The sequence below is a fragment of the Indicator indicator genome, chromosome 15, assembly GCF_027791375.1.
Source record: "Indicator indicator isolate 239-I01 chromosome 15, UM_Iind_1.1, whole genome shotgun sequence".
Classification (NCBI taxonomy): Eukaryota; Metazoa; Chordata; class Aves; order Piciformes; family Indicatoridae; genus Indicator; species Indicator indicator.
The window spans coordinates 3400488-3426117 of NC_072024.1; the positions used below are offsets into that span (position 1 = coordinate 3400488).

At 42.0% G+C, this 25630-nt stretch overlaps 1 protein-coding gene across 3 annotated transcripts in view; it reads right to left on the minus strand.

Moving 5' to 3' along the window:
* CHL1 (cell adhesion molecule L1 like) overlaps window positions 1-25630 on the minus strand; it is a 64335-nt gene that overhangs the window by 29535 nt on the left and 9170 nt on the right. For 2 of the 3 annotated variants that reach the window (XM_054387261.1, XM_054387258.1), the window contains exons 4-11: window positions 19523-19645; window positions 18207-18377; window positions 15708-15755; window positions 13420-13540; window positions 8208-8392; window positions 2764-2895; window positions 1455-1592; window positions 671-782 (exon numbers count right to left, since the gene is read on the minus strand). In XM_054387261.1, coding sequence (XP_054243236.1) covers window positions 671-782; window positions 1455-1592; window positions 2764-2895; window positions 8208-8392; window positions 13420-13540; window positions 15708-15755; window positions 18207-18377; window positions 19523-19645 — 1030 coding nt within the window. The remainder of the gene's footprint in view (window positions 1-670; window positions 783-1454; window positions 1593-2763; window positions 2896-8207; window positions 8393-13419; window positions 13541-15707; window positions 15756-18206; window positions 18378-19522; window positions 19646-25630) is intronic. The other variant, XM_054387260.1, reaches the window with a different exon arrangement.

Genomic DNA, 25630 nt, shown 5'->3' on the forward strand with positions numbered 1-25630 from the left:
GGACAATCACTGAAAAGAGATGAGCACCTTCTTCTTGACAACCAACCTTCAGATATTTATGAACATTAATAAGATGCCTTCTCAGTCTTCTCTTCTCCAGACTAAACAGCCCCAGGTCTCAGCCTTTCCTCATAAAGGAACATAAGCCTCCTGCACACCAAAACTACACTGACAGCATCTATCAAGGTCTTTATACTAGGCTGGCTGAGTCTTTAATCCACAGCTGTCACCCACAATTTTATTACACCTGTCAAATGCTAGGACAAACCTGTGATTTCCAACAACATGGAACCATTTCCAAGTAAATATGCTCTGTAAGACATCAGGTTTCCACCTCAGTAACATGTCCAGATTGAAAAAGATGCCAGCATTAAAGTAGGGCAGGTGAAGCTGCAGCAGGATTTGGCTGTAGGCAGCATGTCTAGGTTTAATGAATACCCCAGCACTTGTCTCACACTGGTTTTGACTTTCATCAATCTTTCTGCATTAAGCAGCTCTCCAAGGCTCTTGCAAGTGCATATAAACACAGAATACTTACACCTCTCCCCATTTTTCGTTACAAACCTCTAATTTTAACTCCATAAATAAATAACAACTAGCAGATTTTTCAGTGTTTGAGAAGCCTGGATGAACTTGTTCCTCATGAAAACAACACTTCTCAGTGGCTTACCATCTAATATCTGCTGCAGGGGAGGCAAAGATTTCACAGTGCAGGAAGGCACTGTAACCCACCACTGCAGCGTAGTTTTCACCATCTGAAGTGAGTATTAAGGGAGCAATATCTGCAAAAGAGAATGAAAAATGAGCAGCAGTACATTGCAGCACTGGGCACAGAAATAACTGTCTCTGCATCATCCCCATTTCCAGCAAAAGTCAAAGGCTGTCACTTAATGGGAATTTCACTGCCTTTTGGAACCAGTGGTGTTGACCAACTCAGCTCTCAGAAGCATCACTGACAAAGATAATGGCGGTTGACTGCTGGACATGTTAGAACATAAACCTTAGTGTGTTCCAGGAGACAAAATAGATCCAAATCTGCTTCTTTTAGAGATCTCTTCTATTAAACACGTTCCCATCATTCTCTTTCTTCAAAGAAGAAGCTGAGTACAACTGAAATTAAAGATTAACAACACACTTCATAAATCAAACCCAGAACTGTGGTCACAACTCAGCCCCTGGTGAACCTGGGACATTTGAGCCCAGCCAGAAAGATGTTTTTAAAATAATAATAAAAAAAATAGATCAAAGCTCAGGAGCACTTATGCTGAGCATAGGATATTGCCCATGGCAAGGCTCGTTGCATGAGTTTGGACAACGTAGTAAACTCCAGGGCCAATGCAAAGGAACAATGACATGGTTGCACACCCCAAGTTGTCCTGAAGACTCACTCAGCAGAACAGGGCACTTCAGTTAGACCTTTTCTCGTGGAGAGAAAAGGCCAGGAGGGTACTCACTGAGGACATTCACGTTGGCACTAGCAAGGATGGTGCCATGCTTGTTGCTGGCCTCGCACTGGTACACAGCACTGTCCTGCAGCTGGAGGTTGGTAAGGCTGATCTCTCTGGTAGAGATTCTCCCTCTGAAGATCCTACCTGGAAAGACCCAGACTGTATCAGGAGATGGAGAAAACACCATGACTGTGGCATGCACAGTCTCTGACCATTTGAAAAGGCAAAGGCAAAGCACACCTTCAGGATCAAACCAGGACCTTGCCCCGCAGCCAAAGGGCTGTACCACTGCTTTTCCCACCAGTCCCATGGCCTAAAGAAAGTGCTCCAGAGCACCAATTTCCAGTAAAACTCCTATGCAGGCTTTTAAAAATTGCATTAACAATACTTCTACCCTGGGGAGCAGAGCCTGTGCTTCCCAGTCAGAGTCTCATGCTTTTCTTAAGAAGCACTAAAAGAACTCAATGAACATAAGGTGTCTCAGATCACCGAAAAGAAGAGAGCAGCACAGGGTGAAGCAGAGGCAGCAACTCAGGGGTATCACCACTCTGTGCCCTGCAGCTTTCACCCTTACTCTCTTCAAGATCAGGTTTGAACATTAGGTGAACTAAGTAAACAAACATTAATTAGTGTCTAAATAGATGCCAAATCAGAGATATAATCCTTTTGACTGGTGAGAAAAAGCTTTAAGATCATCAATTACAAGTGTTCATCCACAAAAATCATGTCCCTCAGCACCACATCTGCATGGCTTTTAAACCCCTCCAATACCTCCTCAAGCAGCTGTTCCAGGGCTTGACAACCCTTCTGAGGAAGAAACCGTTTTTGAAGTCCAATCTAAACCTTTCCTGGCACAATGTAAGGCTGTTTCCTCTTTTCATATCACTTGTTACCTGGGAGAAGAGACCGACCCCCACCTGACTCCAGCCTCCTTTCAGGGAGATACAGGGAGCAAGAAGGTCTCTCCTCAGCCTCCCTTCTTCCAGGCTAAACAACCCCAGTTCCCTCAGCTGCTCCTTATAAGACATTTGCTCTAGCTGCTTCATCACCTTCATCGCCCTTCTTCAGACCCAACTCTAGCACTTGAATGTCTTTCTTGCAACAAGGGGCTCAAATCTGAACCCTGTGTTCAAGATGTGGCCTCACCGGTGCCCAGCACAGTCGGACAGTTATTGCCCTGGTCCTGCTGGCCATATTGTTGGGGGTACAAGCCAGGCATCATTCAGCACATTGGGATTTGTGGGTTCCCTCTAACTGGGTGCAACACAGGCACATCCTACCCAGCCATCACATAGACACTGGAGCTTGCACTTACTATCGATGGGCATCCCGTTCATTTTCCACTGGATGGTTGGCTCTGGGTTGCCTATAGCTTCACACAGCAGCACAAGGTTTGTTCCTACACTGTAAACACCACCCTCGGGCTCCTTTATCCACTGAGGAGGTTCTGCAAGGAGAGGACATAACACGGATCAGGTGCTACAAAGAGACAAACCCAACCCTGCTATTGCTGTGATCCTCCAGGAGATGGCAAACGCTGCCAACAGTTCCCAGCCAGCTCCTCGCAGTTCGTCCTGCACTCTACTGGATTTCTTGCAAACCGACGTTACAAAAGGCAGTATTAGCGTCAGCAAACATCAAATTCTGTCCTTCAGACTGTGAAATGTGAGTGTCAGGGAGTGTAGGAAATGGGCAGCGTCTATCCAAGTGGAAAACAAATGCAAACGGGAGGTGAGAGACTGGGGAAGGAGGTAAACCTGAACAGGTCAGCATTTTCACAGAAACCCTCAGACATGGGACTGTGGTCTGTGAAATGAGGTGAGACTATTTCATCAACTCGAAAAGGATGCAAAAATCCATCCAGCTCAAATTCTCCTCACCAGGCATGAGCAAGCAGCATCCACTGACATACCCAGGAGCAGATGGAGGGCAGAGGACTGTGATGCAGGAGCTCCATCTGCTCATCTATGTGTGCTGGGGAAATGCATTCTGATTCTTTTTTTTTTTTTTTTTTTTTTTATATATAGCCTGCTTTTCCATCCTGTGTTCAGAAGAGAGGCTATCTGCAGTGTGTTTAGGAATGATGAAACATTCTCTCACCACTAAGGAGAGAACTATGTGAGGAGCTGTCTGGAAAGGTTGCCCACAGGGTGGTGGTAGAGGAGCAGCAGCGTTCTGCTGCATTCCCTCTGCTCTCTTCTTTCCCAGCACTGCCAGCTAAACTGGGGTAGCTCTGGGGAAACCTCTCCTCTGTAGAGCAGCCCCTGAGTTGAAAAACACAATCATAAGGGAGGGAAAGGAACAGAGGGGAGGTTAAAAAAAGCGTTGATCTGATGGCTGCTTTGTTCTCTACAGACAGAAGGAGGTCCCTGAGCCTGCCTACCCTGCAGCAGGCAGCTTCAAGCCAAAAACACTGCTTTGAATGCATCATCATCTCTTCCTGAGAAGCAACAAACTTCTAAATGTTAAGTCCACACCTGACCCTACCTCTTCTGCATGTGCTGGGTAGGCTACTGGGTCTCTTATCCTGTTTGAAAAAGATGAGCTAATGTATGTGGAGCAGGAGGATTCATTAGTTAATGCTCATAAAGCGCTTTGAAGATTAACAGAGCTGTTGCCTGGTAATACATCTCCAGATGTTATCAGTGTGATATGCTAAAACAAAGCAGCATTGCTCATATTCACACACAGACATGAAAAATACACTCCTGAGTGTCATGTGCAAGAGCTTCTACACACAGTTCACTGTTTCCACAATAGAGCCCCCATGAATCATAGAATCAGAGTTCTTTTGGTGGGGAAAGATCTCTAAGATCATTGAGTTCAACCACTGACCTAACACCATCATGGCCTGAAGTGGGACATGAAGAGACACTGTTAAGTGAGAACTAAAGACTGAAGTAAGGCTCAAGACATGAAAGCTTATCGAAAACTATAGTATCTTTGCATTTCCTTCACATTTCTACCACCACCTTCCTCCTGAACTGGCTTGAGTCAACCCCAGCCCTGATTAAGTGCACAATGGGAAACTGGTTCTGTTACATGAGGCCTTCTCACTTCTCAGGGCTCTCTTTTACACAAACAATTTTCTTCCTCTTTTTCAGGATGATTTTTGCTTTTTCTGCAAAGCTAATATTTCCAGGGCATGTTCAGCTTGCAATCCACCGTATCCTCCAGCCAGACTAGTCTAGCCAGACACTTTCCATCCTGAGCTTATGAAGCCAATTAGTGCTGTCTGATGAGAATTGCTTTGCCCTTGTGCCTACTGAAGCCCATCCTTTTTATTCTGGACCATTCTCCCAATTTGTTGAGATAATTTCAAGTTCTCCTCATGACTTCCCAGGGGCTGGAAATCCATCCAACTTTAGGGGTTTGCACCTTGCATCCCTGTTTGAAGCCATTTTCCAGTGCAACACAAGCCCACAGTTTTGAGATGAAGGCAACCAGCCACAGTTCTGCCTCACATTAGCTTCATCTACTTTATTTTTCTCTAGCTGAGTAATGAAAGCATTACAAGCCATTGCTGCAAAGGCCCTTAGCAATATTGTCATTACTATAATTAATCATTATATTGTAATAATTATTTCTATGAAACACAGCATAGGAGCCTCAGTCAAGATCAAGGTACCATTAGATCAGGCACTGTGATAGCAACAAGATTCTCTATGTACATTTTACATGGGGCTTGGTGGATTACAAACTATAACCAAATAAGCAAACATTTGAAGTCAAAGCAATTTGTGGATTTCTCTGCTTCTTTTTCATCACCTTCTCTCATTCTAATAACAATGGGGGCTTTGTGCCTGCTCTAATGTACCAGGCTACATCTTCCCTTGCAAGGGAAGATTAAAATGCTCAAACAGTCAAGCAATTTGCTAGCTGCAGATTTTCATAGACTTGGTAATAATTGCCTGAGTCTTTGCCCTCAGACTCTGGTAGGATTAGTAAGTGGGCTGGATGCAAATATCATTAAGAATGTTATTTAGAAAGTTGTATTGCTCTGAGATCCTCAAACATCAGAAAGAAGAACAGAATCTGTGACCTAGTGCAGAAACAATAGCCACCCCCTGATTTATACACACCAGTTTCAGATCTAGGGAATGGTTGGCAGTTAATAATTTGGATAATTTTTCTTCCAGGTTTAATCTTCCTCTCCCTGAAAGCAGCCTTTGAGCAGAGCTTGTCAGGTGTGAGGATGCCCAACGTCAGCATAACCTCCCTGAAGCCAACTGAAATTAATGCTCACTTCCACCAACTCAAGATCTGCCCTTGAGTGCTCACACAGGAGCTGCTGCAAGAATGATGAACATGCCCAACTTTGATTAATGGCAGCAATGTTTTCTGGTTAGAAATTCTAGAAGAAGACAGTGTTTGGGCTCAATTTTACCCTCATCTCCTGCATGTGAGGTGATTCCTAATAGGAAGAATTCCTGCTAGTGACAGCAGCCAGCAGTAGTTACACATATGGAAAATTAATTGCATAGCAACTGCTAAAACATTTTTTTTACATTACAATGGCTAAAGAAGGATTATTTCCTTCTTCATATATGTATTTTTTAGGGTACCTCTTCATTAATGATCAAGAACAACAAATTTTTCAGAAAGCTTTCCTTCCTCTAGAGGTTGGAGGAGAAGGGGATCAACATTCTGAACTGCTTAATTAATATTTTTTCTCTGGTATTTTGGCTTTTGCAGCTTCTGCAATTTATTTGCAGGACTCAGTTTTTACAGCTGAGAAAAAGATAGCCAGGTTGTTAAAATATTCAGCTACAGAGGAGATGCTCCAAACCATCTGGAATGATTTCTAGGAGTCAGCACTTCTCCTCCACCCCAGCTGAAAACTTGCCATGCCCTGGTATCCCCCCCCCGCCCCCCACTGCCACACTTCCAGGAAAAGGAGGAAGGCTGTGAGGCACAAGGTTGTGTCAAGTGAATGGGGATGATTCACAACATACTGGGAGAAAAGACTCTTCCTCAGCTGATGAGTAAATACAGAGCAGGTAGCTGAAAGTGCCTTTCCTCCTGGCAGGACTCCTTGTGACCATGGAATGAGAAGCAGCACAGATTAAAAAGAAGCAGTTGGCAGACTCCAACAGTTGAATGCTGCCTGGGATTTTTTTTTTTTTTCCCTACTCCACAGAGCAGAGGTCAGAGCATTTTTCATCAGTGAGGAGAAAAACTTTCCAGCAAAGTTTTTCAGCCATGCTTCAGGACTCTCCTTTTCTAGCTATTTATGGGCAGCACTGCTGAAAGAGTTGCATTGACAGCGATGCTTCTGCAGGGCTCACTTGTCTCTGCATGAGCCTCACTGGAGTTCTGCTATGCTCCTGGAAAAGAGCATCTGCACCTGCCTTGTGTGACTCACAGAATCACAGACTGGTGGGGGTTTGGCAGGGACCTGTCCAACCACCCTCCTGAAGCAGGGTTACCCACAGCAGCTTGCCCAGGATCACAATATCCAGCTGGGTTTGAAATCTCTCCAAAGAAGGAGACTCCACATCTCTGGGCAGCCTGCTCCATGGCTTCAGCAAAGAATATTTTCCATGTGTTCAAACTGAATCTCCTGGGTTCCAGTTTTTGCCTGCTGCCTCTTATCCTGTCACTGGGCACCACTGAAAATTTCTGTCCCCATGCTCGACACTCATCCTTTAGGTATCGATCAGGATTGAGAAGATCTCCTCTCAGGCTTCTTCCAAGCTAAACAGCCCCAGAAGGACTTACATCTTTAGGATTTAAGGAGTAGGAGAAGGGAGAAAGTAGATTGGAGGGAGAGCAGATTCTGTGCACCACTGTCTGCACTCTGCAAGATGCTCATCATGAAGGTATCTTGGCTGTCTGCATTCACCTGCTGCCTTCTAGCAGCAGCATAAGCAAATGATGACCAAACAGATGCACAAAGAGACCAGGTTTCCATTTTGGTAGCCCAGCACTCACCCTGTTCAGCCACCAGACCTCATGCACAGGGGTGCACCACCCTACACACAAGTGTGTGATAGGCACAAGTGTAGCTCTCAGACTGGTCATTCTTCCAGACATGCAGGTTAGGGTGGGAATGGGCCCTGGACACTCAGTGGAATGAAAAAAATGACCACATTTCAATGTTTAAAACTGTTAGACATTACTAGAAAGTTTTTGGTTGTTTTTACTCTGTTGGCAAAGTCTTGTGATATTTTTCAGGGGTCATAGAAACCACTTTGCTCAAGTTGTCCTACACAAAAATGACAGCAAGGGAGCACAAGAAGGAAAGGAACAGAGGAGTAGTGCTATGTTTGCTCACTGCATTTTTACAGCCCTCCCAAGGCATTCACTTCTGGTGCAAGTCAAAGAAAGAACATTGAGTTAATGTACCTCTGATCCGGCCCAACGCAGTCATTTTCACATCCTCTAAGAGCAAGTGAAATAATTAGATCTTTTGTTCTGACATTCAGGTTAGCACAAGACATTTCATCAATATCTCTGCTTCACTAACTCACATCTTTAGAGTATTGGATCTGCTCACATATTCATATTCCTGTTCACCAATTTGCAGAGCCTTTGAGGCTCAGAAAAAAAAATAAGATAAAACCCAACATTTCTTTCTTTTTCCTTCTTTTTAAAAGGTGCTTCTTTCTGCAAAATGATAACGTGAGTCCTTGGCTAGCATAAATTCATAGAGCTGATTGAATTTCTGAATTGCATTGATATTAGCAAAGGTTCACTTTCCACCTCTGATCCCCTCTGTGTTCAAAATCAAAAAGCTTAGTGAAGTGTACTCAGCACCTTCCACATGAACATGGAATTCATGCTTTGCTCTCCCCATGGGGTTGCTTGCTGTGCACTGGTACGTTCCTTCATCAGCTGTAGTCACTTGGTCTATCTTCAATATCTTCCCAAAGTTTTCTGTTTCTGGTTCATCCTTGGGCAAGTTTCCAGTGACTTTGACCCAGCTTAGATGAGGAGTTGGGCTAATAATAAAGGAAAAAAAGAAAAACAAACAAACAAAAAGATGTTGAGTATTAGACTGCTGTAATCCTGCATGTCAGCAGAGCTGTAGAATGTCATGCACACAGTTTGCAAGGTGAAGTTTTCAGTCTTGGAGCCCTTTTAAAACACTGGGGTTATAGTAAGGGTTAAAACTACAGACTCCAAGAAGCCTATATTGCCTCTTGATTTGAGGTCCTCTGTGAAGATGTTCTTCACAGCCAACACAAGGCCATGGTGTGAGACTGAATTCCTTGTATGTGTATTGGCATGGGCTGTGGAACATGGGGAAGAGCTCATTCCATCCTACCCCAAAAGGGCACTTGAGGACAGACAAGGAGGCAAAGACTTTATTACAGTGACTTCACTCAGTGCCCTGTCTGGTCACAAAGATGTCCTAGCCACTGGAGATGGCTGACAATGATCCTTAGGTTTTTAGAAAGCAAACAGCAGTGACACAGAATTGGGGACAGACTGTTGTCTGCACGTTCCCAGCGGGGCTTCACGACCCCGACACCATACACGCTGCACATACACAGTGTCAGATCTGCTTACTCCTGTGTCCATCTGGTACTGTGGCAAAGTGCCCAGGCCACAAGCTATGAAAGCCCCAGGTACCAAGAAATTATGGTTTCCCAGGAGCAGAGCTCTGCAAATATCCTTTTATTTGATGTCCTTGTCCTGCTCCAGTTCTGGAGCCAGGCTCTGTGCTGCCTTGGTGCTGCACCGAGGCGATGCCCTCCTGACGTTGTCACTGCTCTGACTATAAGTCTTCAAAAAAATGAGAGATGGGAAATGTCCTTAATGCTTTATTTTTGCACTTGGCTGCCCCTGAACTTAGTTCCTTGAGATCTGGCTCAGTCTATCTGCTTCTGTGGTTTGTGGACATTTGGTGGGATGGACTGGCAGAGGCATAGGCAAAGCATTTTCTTCTTCTGAAAAAGGGCATTTCAGGAAAACTGAAACTACTGTTTCATTTTGATCTCGATGTTGCATTTTGGAAGGCTTTCAGTGACAAATTATTTGGTGATAAGACAAAGAATTACTTTGTCTTCTTTCTAAAGTGACTACATAATAAATAAAAAAAATAAATATTGTTTTATTTTAAATTTAAAACAAGAATTTTAAAAATGTTTCCTGGAAAAAGTATTTGAAAAAAAAAAAATATTTGAAGAATGTTTCCTAGAAAATGTTGAATGAAATAAATAAATAAATAAATAAATAGTTTAAATTTAAAACAATAATTTAAAAGATGTTTCCTGGAAAAAGTATTTGGAAAAAAAAAAAAAGATTTGAAGAATGTTTCCTAGAAAATGTTGAATGAAATAAATAAATAAATAAATAAATAAATAGTTTAAATTTAAAACAATAATTTAAAAGATGTTTCCTGGAAAAAGTATTTGGAAAAAAAAAAAAAAAAAGATTTGAAGAATGTTTCCTGGAAAATGTTGAGTGAAAAAAAAAAAAATTAAAACAAGAATTATTAAAATGTTTCCTGCAAAAAGTATTTTTATAAATGATTTTAAGTATGTTTCCTGGAAAATGCTGAGTGGGGGAAAAAATATAAATACATTTTAAAAATTTACGACAATACTTTTAAAAATGTTTCCTGGAAAATACTGAGCGGGGAAATAAATAAATAAATAAATAACTTTTTAAAATTTAAAACAATAATTTTTAAAATGTCTCCTGGGAAAAGTAATTTTTAAAGTGATTTTAAGAATGTTTCCTGGAAAATGCTGAGTGAAATAAATAAATTAATAAAGTTTAAAAAAACCCAAAAAACCAAAAAACCAATAATTTAAGAAATGTTTCCTGGGAAAAGTATTTTTAAAAATGATTTTAGGAATGTTTCCTGGAAACTGCTGAGTGAAAAATAAATAAATAAATACATACATACATACCCTTTAAAAAATTTAAACAATAATTTTAAAAATGTTTCCTGGAAAAAGTATTTTTAAAAACAATTTTTAAGAATGTTTCCTGAAAAATGCTGAGTGAAATAAATAAATGAATGAACAAATAAAGTTTTTTTTTTTTTTAATTTAAACCAATAATTTAAAAAAATGTTTCCTGGAAAAATATTTTTTAAATGATTTTTAAAAAAATGTTTCCTGGAAAATGCTGATTGGGGAAAAAGACAGAAAGAAAAAAAGACAGAAAGACAGAAAGAAAGACAGAAAGAAAGAGAGAAAGAGAGAAAGAGAGAAAGAGAGAAAGAGAGAAAGAAAGAGAGAAAGAGAGAAAGAGAGAAAGAGAGAAAGAGAGAAAGAGATAAAGAGAGAAAGAGAGAAAGAGAGAAAGAGAGAAAGAGAGAAAGAGAGAAAGAGAGAAAGAGAGAGAGAAAGAGAGAAAGAGAGAGAGAAAGAGAGAAAGAGAGAGAGAGAGAGAGAGAGAGAGAGAAAGAGAGAGAGAAAGAGAGAGAGAAAGAGAGAGAGAAAGAGAGAAAGAGAGAAAGAGAGAAAGAGAGAAAGAGAGAAAGAGAGAAAGAGAGAAAGAGAGAAAGAGAGAAAGAGAGAAAGAGAGAAAGAGAGAGAGAAAGAGAGAAAGAGAGAAAGAGAGAGAGAAAGAGAGAAAGAGAGAAAGAGAGAAAGAGAGAAAGAGAGAGAGAAAGAGAGAAAGAGAGAAAGAGAGAAAGAGAGAAAGAGAGAAGAGAGAAAGAAAGAAGAAAGAAAGAAGAAAGAAGAGAAAGAGAAGAGAAAGAAAGAAGAGAAAAGAAAGAAAGAAAAGAAAGAAAGAAAGAAAGAGAAAGAAAGAAGAAAGAAAGAAAGAAAGAAAGAAAGAAGAAAGAAAGAAAGAAAGAAAGAAAGAAGAAAGAAAGAAAGAAAGAAAGAAAGAAAGAAAGAAGAAAGAAAGAAAGAAAGAAAGAAAGAAAGAAAGAAAGAAAGAAAGAAGAAGAAAGAAAGAAAGAAAGAAAGAAAGAAAGAAAGAAAGAAAGAAAGAAAGAAAGAAAGAAAGAAAGAAAGAAAGAAAGAAAGAAAAGGAGAAAGAAATTTTTACAATTTAAAACAGTAATTTTAAAAACGTTTCCTGGAAAAAGCATTTTTAAAAAATGATTTTAAGAATGTTTCCTGGAAAATGCAGAGTGAAAAAAAAAATCCTATTTCTCAGATCCTCTTTCTCATATCCATTCTGGCTTTCTCTTCTTGTACACGATGTTAATTCTCACACTTGAAAATTCCTCTCTGTGTATTTCCAAGGTGATTTGCCTGGTAAGTGCCTGGAAAGCCACCACGACCTCATGGCTGTGGACTTGTGGAGGTTCATGCAAGCTAATGCCCGTGCATTAGCTTGCTGGGCAGTGAATTAGACAAAGGAAGTGTTGCAACAGGGAACTAGAACTCACTGCAGATACTTGGAGTGAATCCAACAGAGACAAAGTAATTCACCTTCTTCCAGACATGGCAACCAACTGCAGAGGTTTTATCTTGCCAGCTTAAACGAGCAATGCCCTTTCAAGCCCACATGCAAAAAAACAACCCCAAACCCAAAACAACAAAATACCTTGAACATGCTTGCTCAGGCAGATAAATATCCTGACTTTTGGGGAATTTTATAGAGGAGATATAATTGCTCAGCCTTTATTATGAATTATCTATCTGCTAAGCACAGCCTGCCTCCTCAGAGTTGCAGCTCTACCATCCAGCACAAGGGGATGATGATTTAAGTCTCCATTTAAGAGAAAGCTCTATCACAAATAAACCAGAAGCAACTGGGCTTTTATTGTGGCTGTAGGCGTTGGAGAGATTGTTGCTTTACCTGGGTCTCTGGTGACTTCTTTTCTGGGGCAGACTGCTGCATCTATGGTAAACCAGGCTGAGGGCAAAGTGGAGCTTGTGTCTGTGTGAGTTACTGCAGCAGGAGCAAGGTCTGAGAGGGGTATTCACAGCTTTACGCTGATGACTGCACTTAGCATTTATTTAGCCATTCCCTTCCCTTACTAACCTTTACTTTGTCCTCTGTTATTTACACAAGGAAACCAAATTGCTCTGATTTCCCATCACAAACTATTTACTTTAACCCTTCCCTATATTTTTTTACAGTGAACATCTCATTGAGATATTCTGCCAGGCTTAGTGTAGCCAGACCCACAGCTAGAGGTTGAACAGTGCTCTAACATAAATGTTTATGGCAATAAGAAGCCTGAGACACCCCAGCACCACAAAGCATCAGAGGCAGGCACAGGAATGGACCCAAGCAAAAAAAACGTGGGACTGGACCTAAATTTGACGTCAGCCCATTATTGTTAGTGTTAGCAGGATGAAACCAACCAGTCTGACTCTGGTTCACCACATTTTTACATAGCTGTGGATTTTGTTCCTTGACATGCTGTCATTTGTGAGAACACTATGGAAGGAACATCCTTTGTATGGACATTCTGGTGCTGGTGAGTGGACCACAGAAAGTAGACAAGTTCCTGAGCCAGCATCTCCCACTGTACCTGGGCCATATGAACCACCAGTTTCACTCAGTGGGGCTTCTCCTTAATGGATGTCTTGCATTAAATCACTGAGGAACTTTGCTTATAAAAAGCTGAGCTCTGACAGTTGGGAAAATGCTGAATACTTTTCAAGCATTGAGCAAAAAAACCCTAATTTGCAAAACAAGAAAAGAAACATTACAGGTTGACAGCCAAACCACAGAAGCTGAACTCTGATGTTAGTCAGTTTCTCACCATCTCAAGAGTAGTATTACTGAAAAAAAAAAAAAAGTTCAGTAATAGGGTTTTTGATAGAAAAGTGAAAAAAAATCAAAATAAATCAATATTAACTGTGATATGAGTTAATTCCTTGTTTATAAGCTCTAGCAATAACAAATACATGAGTGTTGCATGCTAGCTCTGTGCTCTGGCTACACACACTTTAGGAAAACTGCAGAGAGGTTCAGTTTAAAACTGTAGAGACAGATAGTTACATTCTGGTGTAGTTGTACAATTCTTAATACATCTCTCTCTTTGCTCAATTCTGTTTCAAAAGGTGATTAAGTTTGTGCAGGATTGTGCATTACTCACAGCCCTTCAGCAATGCATTCAAGTAGCAGGACACCTCCCTTGATGACAGTGACTGATGAGCTACTGCCAGCAGATTCAGGAGGGATCAGCAGTTTGGGTTTTCTTTCCTTGATAAAATTTGCTGGGGGAAAAAAAAGAAGAAAAGAAAGAATTAAAATGAAACAAAAGTTAGATATTAAATCTTAGAGCCTTCACTTACCCTTCAATAATGTCACAAACATTGCTTTTGTCAGGTTTCAGACACTGATTTGTAAATATTTTTTTTATTTGTATGGTTTGAGACTCTACTGTTTCTCCTGATGACAGCCAGGAGACAGCTACAGTAATAACACCACCAGCAGTAGTCCCTTTTCCTGCAGTTTGATATCCTGCTTTCCAAGCACTGGCCCTTTCTATCAGAGACCTCAACCTTTCTTGGTATTCTGGTCTTATTTGCTCATCTTCTGGTCCACACCATCTTTCTTACCACCTTTCTTCTGCATTGACTCCATCATCTTTTAAATCTCAGATGAAAACCCATCCTTCCTGACTTCACCATCCCACAGCATCGCCCTCCCTGCTACAATTATTAAATCTACAGTAATGGAGACACAATTTGTAAGGAAGTCTGTTAAAATAATAAAACAAGATTGACCTGCATTTGATTTCAACAGATCATTTGTTCCAGCCTGCCAAACAATGGTTTCATGATGAAATATGCATGGAGTAAAATGGCTATCCAGTTATCACTATAATTAGCTCAGTAATGAGTAAGTCCCCACATAGTACTAGTTCTTCAAAAAGAGTCAGTTATGGATGATTTGGTAAAAGACCTCATGTATCTCTCTGAATCATTTTCTAATTTCTTTCACTTTCTTTTTTTTCTTTCTTTTTTTTTTTTCCGTCTCCACCCCTTGCTTTGTCTCTCTCCAAATCTGTGTCATAAGAGCTCAGAGCTGCAGAGCCTGCAGCTTTGGTGCCTCTGGATATGCTCGCACGTTTTTCCATCTGCCCTCCACCTCCTGTTGCCAAAGGCAGGCAGTCCCCTTCCCAACCAGCAACAATTCAGACATCTCTCCAAGAGGAAACAAAACCAAAACCAAACCAAAACAAAAATATCAGGTTTTGGAGTGTCTGCCACTCTGTTCAAGCCCTGTTTTGTCTGCCTCCATGGGCCAAGCCTTGAGGACTGGCCATTGCCTTGATTTATCTATCCCAAAGCACCCAAAGAGAGCCCCCATTTAGGAACAAGTTCTTTACTATGAGGGTGCTGGAACACTGGAAGAGATTGTCCAGGGAGGTGGTTGAGGCCCCATCCCTGGAGATATTCAAGGTGAGGCTCAACACAAGCCTGGGCAACCTGATCTAGCTGACCTTTGAAGGTCCCTTCCAGCCCTGACCATTCTATGATTCTAAACCCTTCAGTGTTCAGCCAACAAAATGAGGTCTTTCACAAGATCCAAATTTGTTCTTTCAAAAACTAGGGACTCCCACAAACAATGTAAGCAAATAAATCCAAGCCAAGAGCTATGCAGAAACCCCAAGGCTCTCATTTTCACATATTTTGAACAAAATTAACCAGGTGGAGAATGGCAGGAAGAGCCACCAGCTGCCTTCTGACTTAGCCACAGTGCTGCATAAACTTCACCAGAGTATTTTCAGGGTACTGCTCCACAGAGAAGGAAACACAGTGTGATGGAAGATTTGAAATTCCAGGATAAGAAAGGCTTCATTGAAGTGCTTACCCATGGTGAGTATTAGACAAGGAAATAGATGGCACAGAAGAACTCCCTCCCATCTGCTGTGATGGAGACAATCAACACAGAGCAGCTAAAGCTCTGCAAATCCACACCTAAAGCTCAACCTGGAGTCATGCAGCCCCAGGGTAACCCTTTAGATATGAATTCATGGTTTCAAACAGTGCCCACCTCACATCAGCACCTTAACTGCAAGAGGAAGATTTGGAGCATCCAGCCCTGGCTCCTGCTCTGAACTGATAACACAAGACAACCTAGGACATCAGTCTCTTTCTTTACATCATTATGAAATGTGAATGTTCATTTCTCCAGCAAGAAAACTACCTCTTTGTTAAAAAAACCTTCAGATTTCTGTCAAAAAAAGTATGAGATGAGCAAATTGTACTCCACAGACCACTTAAATCCATCCCACTGTAATAAAAAGGATTTTGTGTGTGTGTCTGTGTGTGTCTTTTTTATTATTACTTTTTTTTTCCTGAGCAGCAGCTCATGTTTCATCTCAGCTGGTAGATTCTCAGTTTCAAGGCTAAGGAACAGATGCATTCAACTCACCCTTAGTAACGGCAGCGTTAGGTGAGCCTGAGTCATTAGCATGCTTAACTGAAATAAATAAAAGTGACAACCAAACACAAACATGCAGAGTTGACACAGAATCAAAAGAAACAATAAATCAACCAAAATAAAAACATGCTCCCCAACTCCTCCCCCATGGCCCCAAACCACCCCTCCTCTCCCCCCTCCCCCCCAGAGTTTCTGCCACAAAAGCAAGCAAGAAAGGTAAATAGAAAGTGAAGCAACAGATGAGAAGTGATTCTGTGAAAGCACAAAGAAAATGCTTTCAAGAGAGGGATTATTCTGCAAAACATTTTGTGGATGATATGACCATCATTTAAGTCTAGAGTAATAAAAGAATCACTAAGCAGCCAGTAAAAAAGAAATTTTATACAGTTTATCCAGTCCCTTTTTTTTTAAATTGTTTATTTATTTATTTTTTATTACTATCTATGTAGTTGTTTTTTTTTTTTTTTAATACGGCTCCTGAACAGGGACTTGGTATGAAGCAGAGTGGAAAGGCTCTGATGATGATCTCCAGAGGGCACTTCCAGCCCCCTACCATTCTATGCCTTATGTTTTTATTTTTTTTCCTGCACCCAGTCTCATGGCTTTGACGACAGCACTGAAATGTTTTGCTGAGTCCCTGCCAGGGCTATCAGCAGCCCCACAGCCAAATCCCATCTCATTTTCCTGTAATCTGTGTATGGGACTGGACCTATTAGAAAAGCTATGGAGAGCCACATTCCATTTTGATTTTTTTTTCTCACAATTATTATCACAAGGTATGGTTTGAGGAAGTATTGAGACACACAAACCCACTACTAATCCTTTATCTTTTAATCCTAACAAGAAAACTCTTAAAATCATATATTATATATTAGGCTTTCATTCATGAAGAAAAATCTCCTAGACTTTCTGGGCTACCTAAGCCTGAAAAGGTCAGAAGTATTAGTGAAACAGAAGACTCATATTAAGGGCACAGGCAGCCTCAGCAAGTGGTACAAGTGATACCAGAAGCTATTACAGCCAAAAGAGAGTCAAGCAAAGCAGGATGGATCTCCAGCTGCTATAAGCTGCCTTAGTTCCACTGGCTGCTGTCAGGCTGTGCTGGTCTAACACAGCTGAGAGAGTGCCCCAAAAGGCTGTTTGTTTTTTTTTCCCTTGGATGTTTGCATTCTTTTTCCCCCATATATTTAATAATTTCAAAACACCTTCAATTAGCAGTTTGATACCACAGCTACACACCAAAGAAATGCACACACATCATGATGGGACAGCAAACCCCACATGGCCCAATGAGACTCATGGGGAACACCTGAAACAGCTTTGTCTAGAAGACCCTTGGAGATTACAGGAATACAGAGAGGTTTAAATAAATAAATAACATTTGGTGTTCCCTACACAACATTTAATTGAGGACAAAATAATCATTAAGGCTCCAGAAAGACCTCATAGGACCCTTTCTATACCTAAAGGAGGTGTACAAGAAAGCCAGAGGGTTCATGTAGTGATAGGACAAGGGGCAATGGTTTTAAACTGAGAGAGGGGAGATTTAGATGAGATTTAAGGAAGTACTTCAGTATGAGGGTGGTGAGGCACTGGAACAGGTTCCCCAGAGATGTTGTGGATTCCCCATCCCTGGAAGTGTTCTAGGTCTGGTTGGATGGGCCTTTGAGCAACCTGGTCTAGTGGAAGGTGTCCCTATCCATGGCTGGGGGTTGGAAATAAATGATTTTCAGGATCCCTTCCAACACAAACTATGCACCCTATAAAATGGAAAATGCCCTGTGTGTCACTACTGGTGCTGAAGGCAGCCTGCAAAGACCTGGACAGCACCATCCTTCCCAACCACATTGCTCCACCTAGACCAAACCAGGCCTGCACCCAGGCAGGAGGTGCCCTCAAAGCCCTCAAGACCCCATGGAGTCTCATCCATTGGTGACCTATTGGACTGCAAGAGAAGCAGATTTCCCTAACACACCACTGTCTTTCACTGGTGGGAGAACAGGAGGAAGAACAGGTGACCTATTGGACTGCAAGAGAAGCAGATTTCCCTAACACATCCTTGGCTTTCACTGGTGGAGACTGGATGAGGCGCTTAGTGCCATGGTCCAGTTGATTGCTTAGACCTGGGTGATCGGTTGGACTGGATGATCTTGGAGGTCTCTTCTAACCTGGTTGATTCTATGATTCTATGGTGGGAGAACAGGAGGAAGAACAGGTGACCTATTGGACTGCGAGAGCAGCAGATTTCCCTAACACATCCTTGGCTTTCACTGGTGGGAGAACAGGAGGAAGAACAGGGCAGTTCTGGGGGCAGGCAAATGCAAACAGCTTTCATTACTTGAATTTAGTCCTTAGTGTAAGGTTAATAATGCAGGGACAAGCACAGCAACGTGGATTATGTTCAGAAAGAATCTCATCAGGGCACATATCTGCATTCCCTGGTGCCTGAGGAGGCAGAAAACAAGAGAGACTGCTCGTGCCCCGACTTACAGCGGGAAACCTTCAGCGTCATCGGCATCTTCTGCACGATGGTCCTCAGCCGCGGAAAGGCTGCGAAGCAGCAATAATCACTCCGACTGTCATTCTCCTCCACGTTTGCAAAGTAGAGATCTCCCTTAAGGCTCATGGAGACCCTTTCATCTTGTGGGATGTGCTGCAAATCTAGCAAGAGAAAATAATTATGATATGGTGAACGCCAGCGAGCTCTTCCCCCAGTCTGACTGCTAATGCCCTCCTGCCATGTGCTTGCTTCCAGAGAGAACAGAACTGTGATGGGGAAAGAGGTAGAAGGCCCATCAGAAACAATGAGGTATTTACCAATATACTGATAATTAATAATAGATATTTTCATGTGTTAAGCTATTTTAAATATATATGTTCTGGTTTTTAAATAGCTGATAACGAAAAACTGATAATAAAAAAAAAAAACTACTCAGTACAAAATTCCTGCTCGGGTGAAAGGAATTTTTTGCAGCACCTCTCCCTGCCCCAAAGCCCTGTAATGATGATCTGGAGGTCATCACTCGCAGGTGTCCCCCACGGCCACTTTCTCAAGCATTTTGCTCTCCTGTAACTACAGATTACAATAGGGGAGCGTTTGTATGAACCAAGGTTGCTGCTCTGTCTCATTGTTGATCCAGCCAAATGCAGGTCAGTGATAAATAAATATGTCAGGAGTAGAGAGGCTGCCTTACAAGATCAGAGCCTTACTCTGGCACCCTGTCTCTGCAACCCCTTGGTCAGCATCAGAAGCAAACCTTTCACATCACGGAGGCAATCTGAGTCACTTTGCTTTCCCAGAAGCTCCTACAGAGCACAAATTCTGAAGAATAACATGACAGAACCCCACAAGAACTAATTATGCATACCTGACAGATTCTTTTTTTTTTCCCCTCAGTATCATAAATCAACCATTAGTTTATGAAAAGAGGAAAATAATTATGATGGAAGTAATACAATGAAACATTTTATCCACTCCACAGTAAATGCAGTACTCCTCATCACAGGTAAACTCATTTACTAGCATGCAAGACTTCTGATATCTCATCTTAAACAGTTTGTTGTGTTGATGCACACTCTGCAATTTCACTTTGTGTTATGTAAAAATCACATCCCCAGCCTCCTCTTCTCAGTTTTGTCATTCAATATCCACCTGCACAATTACCATTCCCATCAATTACGAATCTGTAATGAAACTGCTCTGGAAGACAAATGGTTTGAGCCTCCTCACAGGAACTGCATGAAGTCTCGTTGCTTATGTGAGGGTTTAAAACTGCCTTTTTAATTCTCATACTGTTACACCTTACCAATGTTCATCCAATAGATATGCAGTGGTGGGATGCCTTTTGGGGGGTTGCAGTGCAAAATCACTGAGTCACCATGCTCCACATCCAAGGGCTCAATCTTTTCCTTGGGGAACTTGGGTACACCTGTACAAAAGCAAAGAAATCTCTCTTTTATTGTTGCCATTTGCAGTTTTGCCCCTCACTTCCCTTTTAATATAGTTTTCAAAAATATTTACCTTACCATTGTCCTTTGCACCCTCTGCCTTTAGTTACTACCATTACTTACCAAGTGATAGAGTGTAATGATGCATTTTACTGACAGTAAGAACTCTCTGCTTGTGTTCCTCATTCATAAAGTGCACAGACCATAGAATTAAAAGCCAAGAAACTGGATGGAGATGTTTAACACTTCTGGGATATCCATGAGCTTTGCTTTGGCTTTATGTTAGTGCATTTGTTTACAAAGCCTTTGTATAGTTCCTTTAGTTGTCACGACTGGAAGAGACACCTGAAAACCACACAGAACCAAAGCCTGAGGCTAAGACTAGAGTAGAGGACTGTGCACTGACTGGTGCCAGGTTGCTTCTGGGTGATCAGAAACCAGTCTGGGAGTGCAGTATGATCGCGGAAGTCTTGGCAAGAAAGTAGTTCTCAAGAAGCCACTGCAAGTCAATGCAGGTGAGGACAGACATCAGGCAGCTGTTCCACCTTGTGCCTGGAGTTGTCCCAATCCTTATCCATCTCCCAAAGTCTTGTTTAAAGGCTGTATTGCCTCTTCATCCCCTCAGGTATAAAAACTCTGCCATGCAGACTTTCTCAGCAAGCTTGTCCTTCATATCACTTTAACAGACAGGTTGTGCACAAAATAACTCACGGGGTGCACAAGGACTACACTACTTGGGCTTAAATATAAATTAAATAGTTAATGAATCAAGGACTTGTTTAATCACTCAGAACATCAGCGCTGATGCCAGCAACCTGGGCAACCTGGCTAGTTTTGGTAATCTAAAATGCAACCAAAGCACATCCAAGAGGAGAAGAAGCAGAGCAGGGTTGGAGCCCACACCAAACCAAGCAGCTCAAGGATTATGGCAAAGAAATTGGCCTGAAAAATGTAACCACTCCTTAAATGAATTTATCTAAGAGTTTCAGGGCAGACGTCGTCTGCTGCTTTCATTTCAGGCAAGTTCAAACTAGCCAAAGTTTCAGGGCAGGCAACTGCATTAAACAGCAAAATTAAGAGCAATTAAACAGCAAAGGAATGAAAGCATCCTGGCTGTGCAGAGCCAAACTGGCACTGCAAATGTTGCCATTCTGGTGTTCAAGTCATGACAGGGAAAAAACAAATTGAAACATCAGTTGTCCAGAAGGACATCTGCAGGGTCACCTTGCAGGAGTCAAATCAAAGGAGGACAGTGAGAAATTCAAGGCCAGGGCTTTGAGGAACCTTTAAATGCTGTAGGATAAGTAAACATAAAAAGAAGCAATCACAATAATGCTGATTGCCTGAACACAGACTGTGCCCAGATTTTATCTGCAGGAGGATTATTAATATGTTAGGAAATCTTAGGAGAGGCAAAAGGGAGCTAATGAGCATTACCCACTCTGTAGGTGAAACTGCAGATAACAAAGGGACCTGCATACCCAGATCTGGTACACTGAAAAATACATAGTCTACAAGCCCTTGGAAAATGCATCTGCTGTCTGCTGGAGAGGTGGAACAGTTTCCAGTAGGAAAAAAAAAAAAATCAATTTATTGATCTAATGCTTACTTATTCCCCAAAGCACATCACTCCCAGCAAAACCTCAGGAAAGGCTGAGGTGAAGGATAAGGAGTTTCTGACTAAACCACAGAGACCAGTAAACAGACTAATAGTGAGATCACTCATCTAGGACATAGGAAACTCTCGTGCAAACCTATTTCTTGCCTCATTTGCCACAACCAAATCTAGGTCTCCAATATCCCGGTTGGGTGCCATAAACATTGGTCTTCTCAGTGTATTTCTCTAGCAAAAGGACTTAGAACTGTTGGAGTGAGTCCAGAGGGGGCCACAAAGATGATCCAAGAGCTGGAGCACCTCTGCTATGAGGATTGGCTGAGGAAGCTGCGGTTGTTCAGCCTAGAGAAGAAAAGACTCCAGGGGACCTTCTAGCTGCCTTTCAATACCTGAAGGGATCCTACAGGAAGGCTGGAAAAGGGACTGTTCATAAGGGAGTCCCTGGTTTGAAGCTGAGGAGGAATAGATTTAGACTAGATCTGTGAAGAAGTTCTTCAGTAGAAGCGTGGTGGAACTCCAGAATAGGTTGCCCAGAGTGGCTGTGGATGCCCCCTCCCTGAAGGTGTTTAAGGCCAGATGAGATAGCCTTGGGCAACCAAGTCTAGTTGAGAGCTGTCCCTGCCCATCGCTGTGGTGTTCAAGTACATGATCTCTGGGGTCCCTTCCAACCTAAGCCATTCTGTGATTCACCATTCTGTGATTCTCCACCAGGAGACAGTGAAAACTCATGGTCCTGGTACCATTAACTGGAAGTGCAGACATTCATCTCCAATGACCCAGGTGTCTGCTTCTGCACTTCAGGAGGGAAACAGACATTTGAATCCAAATGTTTTCCACCTGAAACAAACACTTGAATCACAGGTGGTAAAGGATTTTGGGTTCTCCCATGCTGTTTTGTTTCACTTAGCTCATCATGAAAAACATTGGAAGGCTTTGATTTGTACCTTAATGCCTAGCTTGGAGAGGTTTGAAGCCCTGAAGTTTTGCAAGAGAGGAAAAGTCAACTTTCATGAGCTAAACCTTCTGACAAGTGTTCTTGGTGGGATCCCACTGCCCTCAGAGACTAAAAAGAAATAGCTGCTTCTGAATTCTGAGTGAGGAGATTTATTAAAACTAAGAAGCTACCATCACATCAGACTTGGGCTCTTGCACATTAGTCTTCAGTATGCACAAGCAGGCAATATCCTATTGTATTCCTTGCAGTGGCCCTCTGATTTAATGAGTGAGTATTCCAGGATTAATCACCACTGATCTGTGGCTGATCACACAAAGAATCACAGCTCAAAAGTATCATACAAGATTAATTGTGTCATGGAAGTGTTTAATAGTGCCTGGAATTATCAATGCCAGCACATGGACACTGTAACATTTACAACCAATTGATCTCTTTGCAGCAACACCATTAAAGCTGTCATGTCAAGCTTTCATGCAATTGCCCCCACACAGATATAATGAGAGGGGACAGAGAATCCAACATAGCTCCCAGTATTCCTCCTCACATATCCATAACATAAGTTAAAAAAGGAGAATACTGAATGGCTCTGAAAAAGGCTGCCAGCAGGATGGATCTCATGACACAAGCAATCAAGTGGCAGGTATGAAGCAGCCACAGGGAAGAGGAAAAACTGCACACCTGCCTTCTGTTATGGAGACAGCTCCCAAAAGCCCACCAGGACAGCTCAACACAGTTTTGAGAAAGACTTCACTGCCCAAGTTTTGTCTCCTGATAAGGCTGTGAATGCTGTACAACACTCATAAAAGAAGAACTATGGTGCTTTGACAGTGTGTAAACCATAGAAGTGGAAGCTTATCAGTGTCCAGAGACATTTGTGCAAGGACTCAGGCTCTGTTTTAATCCCTGGGTCGACTTAAAGTTTAATGACTGAACTGTACTTGAGATTAGGCTGAAATACCACCAGCAAATTAGGTTGACCGAAAGAAATTTCAGAAAGGAGGCTCCTACTCCTTATCTGTTCAGAAAATGCAGCATCTCAACATAAAATAAAGTTTAAAAAAACCCCATCAAACAGAAGAGAGACTGATAAAATGCAATATAAAATCTGATTTCATCAGTCCAGGTACAGAAATAGAGCAACCAGAGCTGGAGTACTCTGGCTCCCAGCAGGACTGCTTCAAATCTACTCAGCACATTAGAGCATCTTGTCCTACAGCTTAGTTTTTGTCCTGCTGATGCCTACAGTGACTTCAAACAACTATAAGTGTATCAAATATGGCAATTTATAGCAGTTTATGTGAGAGTGGAGCCCGTTCAACCTGAGGTTTTAAAATGGTTTTGGGTAAAGTGTCAAGAATTGTGTGCCCAGGTGGCTAAGAAGGGCAACAGCATCCTGGCTTGTAGCAGCAAGTGTGACCACCAGGACTAGGGAAATTATTGACCCCTGTAGTCAGCACTGATGAGGCCACACCTTGAATACTGAGTTCACTTTTGGGGCCATCACTACAAGAAGGACACACAGGTGCTGGAGCAGGTCCAGAGAAGGGCAATGAAGCTGGCAATAGATCATGAGAACAGGTCTTGTGAGGAGCAGCTGAGACAAATGGGGTTGTTTAGCCTGGGGAAAAGGAGGCTGAGGAGAGACCTGGTTCTCTGCAACTCCCTGAAAGGAGGTAGGAGCCAGGTGGGGGTTGGTCTCTTCTCTCAAATGACAAATGATTGGACAAGAGGAAATGATCTCAAACTGCACCAGTGGAGGCTTCGGTTGGATGTTAGAAGCAACTTGTGGATCTTAAAAATCATTGATCCAAAATAATTCTATGAAAGTGACCTGAAGGAAAAGAGGTTCTCCAGTTAACTGTACAACTGCCTGTGGGTGCTGATGGACATGTGTTCTGAGCTAGACAGATGCTTAGCCTGACCCATCACGGATATTAAGTTCTTCCAAGCAAATAAATACTTAACAAGTAGAAAAATAAGGAAAAGTTGAATCAGTCAATAACTTTATATATCTGAAATTCCCAGCTCCTCAGACTTTAATTAGTAGTTTGTTGTACAGATCCATAGCTTGTGCAGTGAGCAGCCCAACACATCTAAGAACCTTAAACATGACTTTAACAGTCATTGACCACATCAGTTGAACTGAATACAGCTTGGGCAGCTTCCAGCACTCATCTCAGTACCTCAATTGATATTCTGATCCACACAGTACAAGCAGTAATTAAATTTGTAATTTTCATTGCAGCCTTTGAACTGTTTCTGAGATATGATCCTGCCTATTTATGCTTTTTTTTTTAAATGCTGCATTAAATTGAAAAAGTTTGGAAAGTCTGAATATGAAGCTGTCAGAGGCTCTGTCTCTCAAGGGAATTTTTATGGTTCAATCAGTGACTTAATCACAGAATGGTAAGGGTTGGAAGGAATCTCTGGAGATCATCCAATCCAACCCTCCTCCTAAAGCAGGATCACCCATAGCAGGTTGCCCAGGATCACAACGGCCAGGTTTGGAATCCCTCCAGAGCAAGAGACTCCACAACCTCTCTGGGCAGCCTGCTCCAGTGCTCCAGCACCCTCACACCAAACAAATTGTCCCACATCTTCAGATGGAACCTTCTGAATTCCCGTTTGTGTCTGTTATCCCTTGTCCTGTCACCAGGCACTGCTGGAAAAAGACTGGTCCAATCCTCTTGACCCCTGCCCTTTAATTATTGATTATGACTGAGAAGATCCCCAAGTCTTTTTTTTAACTCTGTAACCCCCTGCCTCTTGCCCTTTCCAAAGCAATGGTTGCTGCTAACCATCAGAGTGATCCTAACAAGTTAGATGGCCAGAAGAGTTGTTGAAGGTACACTGGGTTTGGGAGGCAAGAGGTAAAAAATTTATCTTTAATCATTTGCAAAGTCTCACTGAGTTGCTCCCTTTTGTTCTCTCTTCCATCAAGTCTACACTGAAGGTCTTCACAAAGGTCTGTTACTGACCCCTTCTCTTTCAGTATCAGCTCAATGTCTTTTAACAATTTCACACTATTTGCATCTGGGTTTGTTGGTTTGGTTTTTTGTTTGGTTATTGTTTTTTTTTTTTTTTTCTTAACACTATCACAGGTTTGTTCTCTTTGGGAATTCCAGAACTAACACCACTGGCACAGCACAGCCTGCCACTGGACAATTCTATGTTCAGGCTGTTTCCATCCTTAGATCTTTGGACTTTTGGAGCAACAGCTTCGGCTCAGCATAAATCTTAATGCAGTCTCCCATGAAGAGTCTTTTGCCCTAGTTAATTAAAGAAGTTTAAACTGTACTTCTTCTCCTTCCTCTGGCATTGAGCCTGCCCAGTAACTGAAGCAACAGATTCACCAAATAGAGGAGGAGGGTAGCTGAGGTCTGGGTTCTCCCCATT